A 13,923-nucleotide genomic window follows, 5' to 3' on the forward strand; every position below is an offset into this window, starting at 1 on the left:
ATTTCCTCCTAGGAAGTCAGGAGACAGAGATAAGGAAGGAGAGTGTCCCAGGGAAGGAAGTCAGTGAGAGAAAATGCCCAGAGCCAAGAGATAAAGTGTCTTATTTGTGGGATACTGTTGACAGAACTATGACTATGGCTATAATTCTTAAGATATATACAATGCTTCAGCCTAGCCACAATCCCCAAGACAAATAGGCTTGGAATACTCAGTCTTAGGAGAAAACGTAGAAAAGAAAATGTAGAAAAGAAAAATCTCCTTGCTAAAATGATTACTCCTCCTACTTGTATTCTTGATGTCATCTCCTCTAAGAGTGTGCCCTTTTCATCAGCCCCTTTTTTCCCTTAATTTTTTATTTCTCCTAATCCAATAGCGCCTTCCCTTCTGCTTCTGAATATTCAATACAATATATCTTCCTCATCCTTAAAAATAATTTCATTTGATCTCACTAGTCTCTAAATTTATGGTCCTATATCCCTCCTCCCTTTCATACAGGAATTGATAGAAAAATCTGTCTACACTCGTTGCCTCCCACTTTGTCACCATTGACTTCCCAATTCTCTGGGACCTGACTTCCAACCTCATCACTCAGCTGAAACTATTCTCCCCAAAGCTACTCATGCTTTCTTAATTGCTAAATCTAAAGCCCTTTTTTCCAGTTTTCGTTCTTCTTGAAATCTCTCTAAAATTGAGTTTTATTACCGGCACCTTCTTTTAGACAGTTTCTCTTCACTGGGTTTTTATGCCATGACTCTCTCCTGGTCCTCATTCTGCATGTCTGGCCATTTCTCAGTCTTCTTCATTGGATAACCATGCTGACCATTTGTATTAACATTCTCCCAGTCTCTGTTGTAGATCCTCTTCTCTATCTCTCTATTCTCTCTTGGTAATCTTGTATGCTCCCGGGGGTTCAGCTATCATCTCTCTACTGTGTGGATAGAATTTGCTCCCCAGGACTCTCTTACCCAGCATCCCATTTGCATGGGAGGGTATAGTTTTGGTGTGACCCTGCCCCTCTCTCTCTCTTTCCCTTAATGCACCTGCTGAAGCTGGCTTTTAGCCAGGCAGGAGAATTTACACACATGGTCTTACTTCAGTTAGAAAATTAGGCTTTGAACTTCTTTTTTTCTTTTTTTTTTAATTTCTTCTACTTCAAATGATTATTAATAAACTTTATAAAATTAATAGAGTTATTGATATTAATTTAAATCTTATACTACAGATGATAGCTCTATATATCCATGTCTACTTTCTCTTTCCTAAAACATAATTGATGATCAATAGATGCTTGTTGATTGGACTCTACTCCAGGGCCAAGTCACCAACTGGACATACTGGACACCTCCAGATGGATGGACTACCCTCAAACTTAATGTGTCCAAAGCAGAATTATTTTTCTTCCTAAGTCCTCTCTTCTTCCTAATCTCTCTATTTCTGTTAAGGGAATCACTGTCCTTCTAGTTGTGAAGATGGAATTAACTCTACCCTGCCCATTTTTAGATTTAATCACCAAAAGTGTACACACCCCACTTATCCTCAAGTGTGGGTGATCTCTGACCCACGTGTGCAATAGTGGGTGATGAATCAGAATCAGCTGACTGCCCCCTGGGCAATTCTAAGCAAAACTTTAACTGTAATTGATACAGGTAAAGTGGGAGGAAAGCACAGGAAGTGATGAAAGGAATGTTCTTTATAAATTGCTAGAGCCTCCTGTGAAAAGGGGTCCTTTCCTTGAACTGGACCCTGGAGGAGCTCTGGCTGAGGACCTGGGACTGCTTTATATTTCTCCTTAGAACTACCACGTGGGTGATTGAAAAAGGCTGACTCCCTTCCTTGGCTTTTTCCTGGAGGTACCAGTCTCTGGAGGGGTCCTTCATCTGAGAGGAGGCCTCTTGGTTAAAACCCTTGTTAACTGACCCTTAAGCCCTCCAGCGGGGGCTACTGTAGCCCTGCCAGAGTAAGCCAGGGCTTGAGCACATAGTCTAGCTCAGTGATTCCCAAAGTGGGCACTACCGCCCCCTGGTGGGTGCTGCAGTGATCCAGGGTAGGCAGTGATGGCCACAGATGCATTTATCTTTCCTATTAATTGCTATTAAAATTTTTTAAAAATTAATTTCCAGGGGGCTGAGTAATATTTTTCCCAAAAAGGGGTGGTAGGCCAAAAAGTTTGGGAACCACTGGTCTAGCTAGATCTTTTACTCTGCCCTCTTCTCATTTCTCTACTTTTACTCTTTCCCTCTGTTTTATAAATAAATTGCTAAAAATTCATTTGGAATAAATTAATTAAATTCCTGGTGACCACCCTATTAAATATTCAGTCCAGCCATAATTTTTACCCTTTTTACATAGTCGCTCTGCTTGTCCCCTTGTGTCACTCTGGTTGTCACACTTCAAGTCACCTTGAAATCATCCCCAACTCCTCCCTCTCCCTCTCCCTTCATATCTAATCAGTCTTGTCATCCTACCTTCCCAAGATCACTCAGATCTATCCTTTCTCTCTCTACTCACATGGCCACTGCCCTGGTTCAGTGCCTCATCGCTTCTTACTTGGAAGACTGAAATGCTCTCCCTACCTCCATTTCCTTTTCCCTGGATGGACAGATGAATGTTTGGGGAGACAAAGTATAATGAGAGTTACCTCAGGCAGTCTGAAAAAGCTTCCACTCCATACTTGGAACAGCAGTAGGACGCAGATAGGCAAGAAATCCTCCCCAAGACGCTGGCAACATTGACAATTCTCCCTCTGGCTCTCTTTATCATTGGTAGCATTTTTTGTGTCACCTCAACCAATCCGATCAAGTTTACATTCATAACCTGTACAAAGGCCTCCTTTGTCATCAACTCAATGCAAACACTTGGTGAGATCATTCCTGCATTATTGACAAGGCCCCAAAGTCCTAAGAAAGATGTAAATCAAAACACAAATGCATTAAAACATGGCATTGGAATGGGATGTTAGAGCTCACCTAGTCTAACTTGAAGAATAGATTCTACTATATTACAAACCCAATGATTTAACAAAAGGCGGTGTTATATGGTAGAGAGAGCCTTGGCATCAAGAGATCCTCAGTCTGGACCCTTCCTATGATATATGCTAGTTGTATGAATATCACCAGTACATCCATTAGATTGCCAACTCCTTGAGGGCAGGGACTATCTTTTGCCTTAGTATCTCCAGCACTTTGTAAGGCTTAATAAATGTTTATTGACTATTTGATTGAACAAGGTCTTTAATCTTTCAAAGTTCTAGGCAACTCTACAAGCTATAATTTACAAATAAGTTGTCCGTTTCCATTGGCAGTTTCTTCACAAGTGATTTCCCCACACAGACAATAATTAATCAATTAATTCAATAAGGAATCTAGCATACCATCAAGTACCAAAATTCCTTCTTCTCTAGATTTGGAGTCCAGGTCAAGAATATATTTAGAAACACAAAGGTTTATTACTGCACTATAAAAAATAATGAACATGATTACTCCTGAGAAGCATGGGAAATGACTATACAAGGAAGGAAGTAAAACCAGGAAAAACAATATACACAAGGTCTACAAGAAAAGTAGTGGAAAGAATAATAGCCAAGCAGTGGAAACTGAAGAACAAAAAATTATAATGACCAAGCTTGGCCCCAAAGAAGAGATATGAGAAGGCACCTCCATTTCCTCTGTAGACGTAGGGGAATATGGATGTGCAATACTATCTATGATGTTAGATGTTTGAAAGACTGATTAATTTTGCTAAATTGTTTACTTTCCTTTTTATTTTTTGTAATAAAAAATGGTTCTCTGGAAGCAAGTGAGGCGGGGAGCAAGTAAGGAAATGTGAATGATGTAAATACACACAAAAAATGTAATTATTTTTTAAAACAAAAAATAGAAAAATTTTAAATATAGGTACATCCATACATTGTTGGTGGAGTTGTGAATAGGTACAACCATCCTAGAAAGCAACTCAAAATTGTGCAAATAAAGTGACTAAAATGCTTCCAATGCTAGGTTGCACTCCAAGGAAGTCATTGACAAGAAGAAAGGTTCGATATACACTGAAATATTTATAGCAGCACTTTGGGTGGTAGCAAAGAATTGGAAACCATTAAGATGGCCATTGTTAGAGGAATGGTTAAACATACCATGATATGTAAATGTAATAGAATATTACTGTATTGTAAGAAAAGCCCAATATGAGAAATATAGAACTGAAGCAGAAAACAGAAAAAGACACCAGGAAAAAAAATACATATATATACATATATATATTATATATATATAATACATATATATTATATATACTGTGCTACCTAGCTGTCCCATATATATATAAGGGACAGCTAGGTAGCACAGTAGATAGAGTGCCGGGCCTCTGACTACAACAAAAATGGAAACAACAAAAAAGCAAAACAATTGGGTTGAATATTACAAAATTACAAAGAACAAGCTTGGCCTCAAAGAAGAGATATGGAAAGATACTTCTTCCCATAATCCTTACAGAGATGGGTATGGAACATAGCAGCCAGAGAATGTGGCTGGAACCAAGAGAGAGAGGTTCTTGTTTGTAGAGACATCAACAGCCATGTCACTGCATCAAAGATACATGTAGATGTCCACAAGTAAGGGATAGGAAGCCTGAATGCCACACATTTTAGCCTAGAGGCAATTGGGAGCCATTGGAGTTTATTGAGCATGAGATGACATGATCAGATCTGTGTTTTAGGAAAATCCTTAAAGGATAGAGAGCCTGGAATTGGGAGGATCTGGTTCAAATTTGGCCTCAGACACTTAGCTGTGTGACCCTGGACAAGTCACTAAACCCCAATTACCTAACTCCTGCTTTGGAACCATTTCGCTTCTAAGACAGGAGGTAAAAGGTTTGGTTTTGTTTTTTTCTTTAATAACTTATAAGTTTGCTTTCTGAGCCATCTTGGTCAAATCTTTTGGGGCATCAAAGATTATGTCTCTAAATCCTCCACTCTCAAGATGGAAAGAACATTCTCAAATCCCCAAGGCTCATTTTCCAAGGTAGGCTATTAACCAAAAGAAAATAACACTAAAAGGCATCAACCGTCTTCCAAGTGAAAACATGAAGCTTTCAAACCTTCTTCATGTTTCAGGATTTGAGAAAAATGAAATCCTGGCCCTCTTTCATTCATACCTTTATTTCCCACGCGTTCCTTCACCCACTGGGCGGCTGCGGTGATGCTCTCAGTCTTGGTTACATCCAGGATCACCGTCTCTACCCTCTCCGAAGTCTCCTGCCTCAGCTGCTTGGCCCCTTTCTCTGTCAAACAGGCCGCCAGCACCCTCAGGCCTCGAAGGTCCAGCTGCTTGGCCACCTTGTACCCAAATCCAGAGTCACAGCCAGTGATGAAGACATATTTGTCCCCAAGGTTACTCACCACCTGCATCTCCCGGTGCCAGCGAAAGAGATAGAAAAGACCAATGAGGAGGAGAACCAGCAAGTACCACATGGAGGCAATTGGTCTTCCACTACAAAGAAAGCATGAGAAAAGTATTAATACTGCTCTGGGGGTCTGATGGACCAAGCACTTGGGAATCACAACCAGGAAGACGGAGGTTCAAAGCTTCCCTCTGACATTCCTTAGCTCTCTTTCCAGAGACAGATCAACTAACTGACCTCAGTTTCCTCATCTGTAAAACTGCAATAGTAATATCTCCCATGTTTTTTATGAAGAACAAATGAGACAATGTTTTTAAGAGCGCTTTAAAAACCTCATATAAATGTTCTATAATTATTATTATATGCCTTTAGAAATCGGTATACAGAAACAAGCTCCCTGACAAGTATCTGATGTTCTCAACTGCTCGGATTTGTTGAGTCTTTTTATTTTATTTTATTTTTATTGTTCTGCAAAAACCCACTTCCATATTGTTCATTATTGTAAGAGCAAAGTCAGACAGAACCAAAACCCCAAGTGAACCCCAAAATACAGTGATGGGAAAGACGACTCCAACAGTTCTTTCGTTGAGAGTCTCCAGTTTTAAAAATAAGAGAATCTAGAAATAGTTCCAATTTGGATTCACGCCATAATCTGGAATCACTGAGCTTCATTTGACAAGGAATGAATTGAACAGATCAATCCACAGATTCCAAAGTGCCCAGCATTAAGCCTGGAATACCCACGAGGAAGGCAAACGGGGATCCCCTCACTAATCCACCCCTTAAGGAACCCCAAATTGCATTAAGACTGGAATACCCAAGAGGAAGGCAAACAGGGATCCCCTCACTAATCCACCCCTTAAGGAACCCCAAATTATATTTAAAGATATAGTTAAGGAACTGAAGTGGAAGGTCTATACGAAGGCTGACCAAGGCCAACTCTAGAAAGATTCTTAAGCAGTGAATGACAGAAATAAGACGTTTTCAAAAAACCCTAAAGCCCCTCAAAAGAATTTAATCTACAAAAGTCAAAGAAAAATAAAGAAAGAGAGCAATGTGAAATTTTCTAGCCAAGTGCCCAGTTTACCCCACCTGTTCAGTTGTGTCCGACTCGTTGTGATCCCATGTTAGGTTTCTTGGCTAAGATATTGGGGTATTTGCCATTTGCTTCTCCAGCTCATTTTACAGGTGAGGAAACAGAGGCCAGCAGGGTTAGGTTACAGGGCGGTCCTTTGTGAAGGGGTTTTGTGAGAGGGGCTAGCTCCCACGTGCATTCCCTTCTCTAACTCCACAACCACATTCTCAACTCCATGAATTTTTACTGGTTCTTTCCCCATATCTGTAATTCTCTAGCCTGCTCATCCTTGTCTCCTGGCTGCTCTGGCTTCCTTAAAGTCCAAATGAACATCCCACCTTCCAAGAAAAGCTTTTCCCCATCCTGCTGTACTAATGGGTGCCTTCCTTCCTATTTCTTATTTCTGTCATTCACTGTTGATTATCTCCAACTATCCTATCTATCCCCTGTTGGTCCGTAGTACAAATGGTGCTTGGACATCAGCTTTCATGGCCATTGGAATAAATTATTCTCATCTGCCCATTTTAGGACATTCCCCTGACTGCCTAACCAGTTGAGGCTGAAACAGTGGATAGAGGGCTGGGTCTGGATTCCAGAAGACTCATCTTCACGAGTTCAAATCTGACCTTAGATATTTATTAGCTATGTGATCCTGGGCATGTCACTTAACTCTGTTTGCCTCTGTTTCCTCATCTGCAAAATGAGCTGGAGAAGGAATGGCAAACTACTTTAGGATCTTTTGCCAAGAAAACCCCAAATGGAGTCACAAACAGTTAGATATGACTGAAAAACTACCTGAATGACAACAAACAACAAATCTCTAGCAAGAAGACTCATTTAGTAAGCAGAAACAAAAATTCCAACTCCTTTCCAAATTAAAAAGAAAAGTCATGTAAGCTGAGGGTTCAATAGACCTAGTTGTAATCCTAATTCCAAAACGTACTATCTGTGTCACCCTGAGGCAATCATAACTTCCCAAAATCTCAGTTTCCTCATCTGTAAAATGGTGATAACAATATACTTCCTAATTCATTCCAATTGAGCAAATATTTAGTAAGCACTTATGTGCAAGGCACTGAATGCAAAGCCAGGAAAAAAAAATATGGGTTTACATAGCTTTCTTCTTTTACTGGGCTTCTCGTTTTTTGCAGCTCCCTCTTTGAATGTGGATGTCAGAGATCAGAAATGTAATAAATGGGAGAGAAGAACTTGTTCAAAAACTTGCTTATTAGACATGTCTATACCATTACCACCATCCTCACCAGCCCTCCTGGAGGAAAATTTACTGGGATTTGCCTATGCTTGTGCAGTTCCCCCCCCAAAAAAAAAAAAGACAACAATGCAATAAAAAGGGACAGCCCAAGTCTTGTGAAACAATTTTTAAAGGTCCCTTCTCTGTCATTTTCAAAACTTGCCCCAGGGATGGCACACAGTCTCATTGCCTTAATAAAAGAATCAAAAATACAGGGATGACTTGAAACTCCACTGCCCCACTGAAATTCCCCATTACTCCATTCCTCTGTTCCTCATAACCTGTTGATTATGGTATTGACACTATATGCTATCGCTGGGGCAAGTTTTGAAAATGACAGAGAAGGGACCTTTAAAAATTGTTTCACTAGACTTGGGCTGTCCCTTTTTATTGCATTGTCAAGTCTTTTTTTTCCTTGACCATGGACAGGTCATTGCCTAGTCCTTATTGCTTTTCTCTACCTTGGAACCAACACATAGTATTGATTCTAAGAGGAAGGTAAGGGAAAGAAAGAAAGAAAGAAAGAAAGAAAGAAAGAAAGAAAGAAAGAAAGAAAGAAAGAAAGAAAGAAAGAAAGAAAGAAAGAAAGAAAGAAAGAAGGAGGGAGGGAGGGAGGGAAGGAAGAAAGGAAGATAGACAGATAGATTTCGATAGATAAATAGANGAAAGAAAGAAAGAAAGAAAGAAAGAAAGAAAGAAAGAAAGAAAGAAAGAAAGAAAGAAAGAAAGAAAGAAAGAAAGAAAGAAAGAAGGAGGGAGGGAGGGAGCACTGTGAACAGTGCTCTCCTGGTTCTACTTTATTTCACCAGGAGGAATTGTAGATCACAGCTTAATTTATTTAGTATTAATTGCAATTTTTACTTACTTGTAAAATAGTATATATTAAAATTAATTCTATATCACAGCCTACAGTTTATGCACAAAGCCACCCTTCCTTCTCCCATCCCATAATATGACAAGGTCTTGGGACCATGATTGTATTTTGTGAATATCAATCTACAGGACACGACCACCTATTCCTCAGGCTTGGTGGGAAAAGAACAGAAAAACCAATCATTGAAATTGCAAGAGTTTAAAAAAATACAGCCAAAGTGTCCTGATCCTCTGTGTGATTTCACACCAAATGAGATCCTTAGTGTGGCTGGAGAACCTTGTCCTGTGAGGATCTGTAAAGATCAGAGCCCACTCAGAGGCTCTCCCGTGTGCCCATTTGTCTTTGCCTGGTCCTCTCTTCCACCCCAACCCACTCTCTACAGCACATCTGAGCAGACAGGTTTAGGGGGAGTCTTACCTGGGAGGCAGAGACTACTAGAGAGCTTCCAGAATTCTCAACAGTGCAAAGTACAAAAGTCCCTTCACTCCCACCCTGGGCTCGCTCTCTGTCTCTCTCTGTCTCTCTGTCTCTCTGTCTGTCTCTCTCTGTCTCTGTCTCTGTCTCTCTGTCTCTCTCTGTTTCTCTGTCTCTCTCTGTTTCTCTGTCTCTCTCTCTGTCTCTGTCTCTCTGTCTGTCTCTCTCTGTCTCTCTGTCTCTCTCTCTCTCTCTCTCTCTCTGTCTCTCTCTCTCTCTGTCTCTCTCTCTCTCTGTCTCTCTCTCTCTTCCCCTTTATACCTTTCTCTAAACTGGTTTTTAGATCATCTGGTTGTTTGATGTGGTTGGTCGGTTTTTTTTTTTTTTTGGGGGGGGGGGGTTGATTTTTAAGCAACGTCGTCCCCTTGTGGTGAAAGTTACACCTGTCTCATTCTGTCCCATCACAACGGATCTGCTGAGGGAATCTGTCACCCAGTGCAAAAGAAATTTAAAAGACATTTTTGGTGCTTTGTTTGCCACATGCAGTCCTCTCTCATCAGTTTATACCTTGTTGCTGAGGCAAAAAGCACCTTCTAGGGTGGAAGACAAAATTAGCTCGTCTATATTTCGCAAATAATTGGCATATAGACTTGTATTCGTGCACCATAAACTTTTATGTAGGGCTTTAAAGGCTTACAAAATGATTTGCATATGTCACCTCATTTGATGTTCACAATAACTAATTATCACCATCTTACAAATGAGGAAACCGAGGCTGAGACAAGTAACAGGACTCTTCCAGAGTCACAGTCTGAAAGCAGGATTTGAACTCCTTCCTGACTCCAAGTCCGATCCTGCACTACCCAGCTGCCTCTCATGTTGTAATGTAAGCTTTTCAAGGGCAAAAACAGTTTCAGCTTTGTCTTTGGGTTCCCAAGAGCTAGCCCAACACTAGCCCCTAGTACGTTTCTTTTTCTTTTTTTTTTTTAAGCTTTTACCTTCTGTCTTAGTATCAAATCTAAGACAGGGGAGCAGCAAGGGTAGGCAATTGGGATTGAGTGACTTGTGTAAATAGCTTTTGCCAGTAGCCATCTTGTGCCCGCTGTAGCAGATTTTAGAATGCTCAAAGCTGGCATGAGACAGTGGACACACCCCTATAAAATAGGAGATCACCCCAAGGCAAAGGGACTCAGTTGTAAGTTAGGTGGGTGGCAACAGGTAGAAGGGGAAAAACTCTCCAGCCAAACCAAGAAGCTTCACCACAGACATGTTAGCTGTCTCACTTTAGGGATCTGCTACCTAGGTCAATTGTTCAATACTGAAATCTGAATTATATTTGATCATCAACAGCCATATTCATTTAAACCAGTGATTCCCAAAGTGGGCACCACCGCCCCCTGGTGGGTGCAGCAGTGATCTAGGAAAGCAGTGATGGCCACAGATGCATTTATCTTTCCTATTAATTGCTATTAAAATTTTTTAAAGATTAGTTTCCAGGGCGCTAAGTAATATTTTTTCTGGAAAGGGGGCAGTAGGCCAAAAAAGTTTGGGAACCACTGACTTAAACCATCAAGAAAGTCATCTCTGAAGATCAACAGATATTTATAACCAGCCAAGTTTAATTCAGCTACTAGGCTAACGTTGTCAAGCCAGTGACACAGAATTCTCTTCAAGGCTTTTCCCTAAAGGTATTTGCCTAGCTGTTTATCAATTAGTTTTCAGTTTAGCTTAATCCTTTTAATATCCTCACCCATCAATCCTTGATCCTCACATCCTCAAGATATTCATGTTACCTTTAAATTTAAATAGTTACCTATTACTGAGATGTTTCTAGTCTAGTCCAGTGATGGGCAAACTTTTTAAAGAGGGGGCCAAAGGAAAGGAAATGCTCATCTGTCAGTCTGTTTCTAAGGCAACTCTTTGGAAGTTTCATTGTAGTATATCCTACTGATTGCATTCGTCAGATTAGGAATAATGTCAGTGCAGCCAGATAGAACATTTCAGGGGGCTACATCTGGCTCGAGGGCCATAGTTTGCCCATTACTGGTCTAGTCCATTTTCTCCAAGAAGAATTCTCACTGTCTGGTTCTGATAGTTGGGTTTGATTCCCTGACTGAGGAGGATTTCTCAGGTTAATCATCAACTCTTGCCTGATATTAACTCCTAATCAATTCAAAATCATCTGTATCAATTCACAGTCAGATCAATATAATCTATACCATCAAGAAAATATTAAAATATATATCCTCAAAGAAACAGGGGTTTAGGCCTGTTTTCAGTTGGAAATTCTAACAATCAGCCTTCTGACCCTCCCCAGAGGGAAGTGCTGTCCAGCTGCTGAACAGAGAGCAGCCTATTGAATATTATCCTTACACTTGTTCAGGGTCACACAGCTAGGAAGTATCTGAGAACATATTTGAACCCAAGACCTCCCAACTCCAGGACTGGTGTTCTATCCACTGAGCTACCTCAACGTATCTCCCACCCCCACTCCATAGTATGTTGCCAAAGAATTATTTTTTGGATTATTCAGTGGGATGACTGAAAGGATTTGTGGGAAGCTGATAGAAATCTATGCATTTGAAGCAGCTTTTACAAATGGTCCAAGTACAATGGAGAGCATAGTGGAAAGAGTTCTGAACTTAGAGTCAGGAAGTTTAGATTTGCATCCCAACTCTTACACTTGCTAGCTAGGTGACTATGAGCAAGTCACTTTGTCTCTCAGTCTGTTTCCTTTGCATAATGGTAATAATAGCAATTATAATTATATTATATGATATATAATTATATTATAATATTATAAATAATTGATATTGTGCTGGATTTTGGTGACAGAAAAACCTGGGTTCAAATCCTGCCTCTGACACATTCTAGTTATGTGAGCATGGGCAAATCACATATTTTCTACAACTCCATTTCCTCATCTTTTTCTTCCTTTCTTTACTGCTTTCTTCCTTCCTTCCTTTCTTTTTCTTGCTCCTTTCCTTTCTTCCTTCTTTTCTTTCCTTCTTTCTCTTTTCCTTCTTTTTTCTTTCTTTTTGTCCTTCTTCCTTTCCTTCTTTCTTCCTTTCTTCCTCCCTTTCTTCCTTTCTTCCTTCCTTTCTTTTTCTTCTTTCTTTCTTCCTTTCTTTTTCTTTCTTTTTTTCTTTTTTCCTTCCTTTTTCCTTCCTTTCTTTCTCCCTTCCTTTCTTCCTTCTTTCCTTCTTTCTTCCTTTCTTCCTTCCTTTCTTTCTTCCTGGCTCTCCCTATCTAACTCAGGCTAGAAATGTAGCAGCAGCCAGTTATGGGCTTGATCCCAATATTAACCAATATGTGAATTTTAATCTGCCTTTTTTTTTTCAGCCTAGGCTGGCTCACCTCTCCTTAGGGAGCCAACAGGTGTTGGACTTTGTGCCTTACTGAAGCTCAGAACTCCCATACTCTAGGAATGACCCTTAGGAAGTGATGCAGAGTGAAAGAAGCAGAACCCAGAGAACATTATACACAGAAATGTGGTACAATCAAACATAATGGACTTCTGTACTAGCAGCAATGCAATGACCCAGGACAATTCTGAGGGACTTATGAGAAAGAATGCTATCCATATCCAGAAGAAGAACTATAGAAGTAGAAACACAGAAGAAAAACAACTGCTTGATCACATCGGTTGATGGGGATATGATTGAGAATGTAGACTCTGAACAATCACCCTAGTACAACTATCAATAATATGGAAATAGGTCTTGATCAATGATACATATAAAACCTAGTAGAATTGCATGTCGGCTATGGGGGGAGGGTGTTTGGGGGAGAGGGAAAGAACATGAATCATGTAACCATGGGAAAATATTCTAAATAAAAATTTAAAAAAAAAACTCCCATACTCAAGCAATCCACCAGCTTTATTCTCCTCAGCAACAACGACACCACCATGCTCAATCTTCCACATCTTTCAAATGAAGATGATATCGACATCATGGTATTATTGTTCTGTTCAGGTAAGGAAATGTATAAAAAGCATTTTGTAAACTTTAAAAACCCATAGAAGTATTAGTTGCGATTATTCCCTATCTTGTAAAATTGTTTGGAAAAAAGGGCTACAAAGACCTTAACAGGAGAGAATTCATTGTTGCCCAAAGTACAAAGAGGGACTTTGTAAATCAAATGTAAAGAGACAGAGATCTTAATTTTTTTTAATTGTACAAATGCTGCACCCCAAACTCCTTCAAATAGCCCAAAGAGGAACTGTGTAGTCCCTTTTGAAAAGCAAGTCATAGAAGTAGCTATTGGAAACATTTTCTCCCTGCCTGCCAATAACCCAACTAGCTCAGGTAGCATGGGTGATTCCTTCAGCAGGACTCACCAGTCATCACAATGCACCAGACCAGAAGGTGAATTTGAGTTGATGGCAGGGCTAGCACTAGAGCTCGCCTTTTTAAGATCTCTCTTTCCATCTCCAGTAGCCCCAATTTCTGTTCCCTTCTCTGTGTGGTGGACCATGTTTAGGACAACTCTAGATATATAGATGTAAAGCATAATGATAAGCAGATCCACAGCACAAATGATAACACTTCTGGCACAGTCACCCATCCTCAGTAGGGAGCAGGGTCACATGAAGTAAGGCAATTAAAGATATAGATTATACAACCTCCTCTGAGCACTCACTAAGATTTGCCCCATACTACTACCTATTTAATGTTCCCTAGCCCACTAACTAGAATTTCTCCCTCTCTGAGAACCTCACTGGAAATGAAAGGGGAGAGTTATACTAGATCTTTGTCCATTAAAAAAGAAAGAGTTATACTAAATCTTTGTCCATTTAAAAAAAAAAAAGAAACAAAGGGAGGGGGGAGGGAAAGGGAAGAAGGAAGGATGGAAGGAAGGAAGGAAGGAAGGAAGGAAGGAAGGAAGGAAGGAAGGAAGGAAGGAAGGAAG

The 13,923-nt window shown here is 40.1% G+C and overlaps 1 protein-coding gene across 1 annotated transcript; it reads right to left on the reverse strand.

Annotated features, from left to right (window-relative positions):
* Positions 1–2,634: 2,634 nt before the first annotated feature.
* Positions 2,635–9,170, reverse strand: LOC123249224 (retinol dehydrogenase 16-like). Its single transcript, XM_044678207.1, has 3 exons — positions 9,013–9,170; positions 5,149–5,483; positions 2,635–2,897 (listed from the first exon to the last, which is right to left on the reverse strand). Exons 2-3 carry the CDS (start codon positions 5,462–5,464, stop codon positions 2,635–2,637), a joined length of 579 nt encoding a protein of 192 aa, XP_044534142.1. The 5' UTR covers positions 5,465–5,483; positions 9,013–9,170.
* Positions 9,171–13,923: the final 4,753 nt, after the last annotated feature.

The sequence above is a fragment of the Gracilinanus agilis genome, chromosome 5, assembly GCF_016433145.1.
Source record: "Gracilinanus agilis isolate LMUSP501 chromosome 5, AgileGrace, whole genome shotgun sequence".
Lineage (NCBI taxonomy): Eukaryota > Metazoa > Chordata > Mammalia > Didelphimorphia > Didelphidae > Gracilinanus > Gracilinanus agilis.

Excerpts from the sequence above, each read along its gene's own strand:
- LOC123249224 (XM_044678207.1), bottom strand. The coding sequence starts at position 5,464 with ATGTGGTACTTGCTGGTTCTCCTCCTCATTGGTCTTTTCTATCTCTTT. Across the intron at positions 2,898-5,148 it reads GGAACGCGTGGGAAATAAAG|GACTTTGGGGCCTTGTCAAT; the intron begins GTATGAATGAAA and ends CATCTTTCTTAG.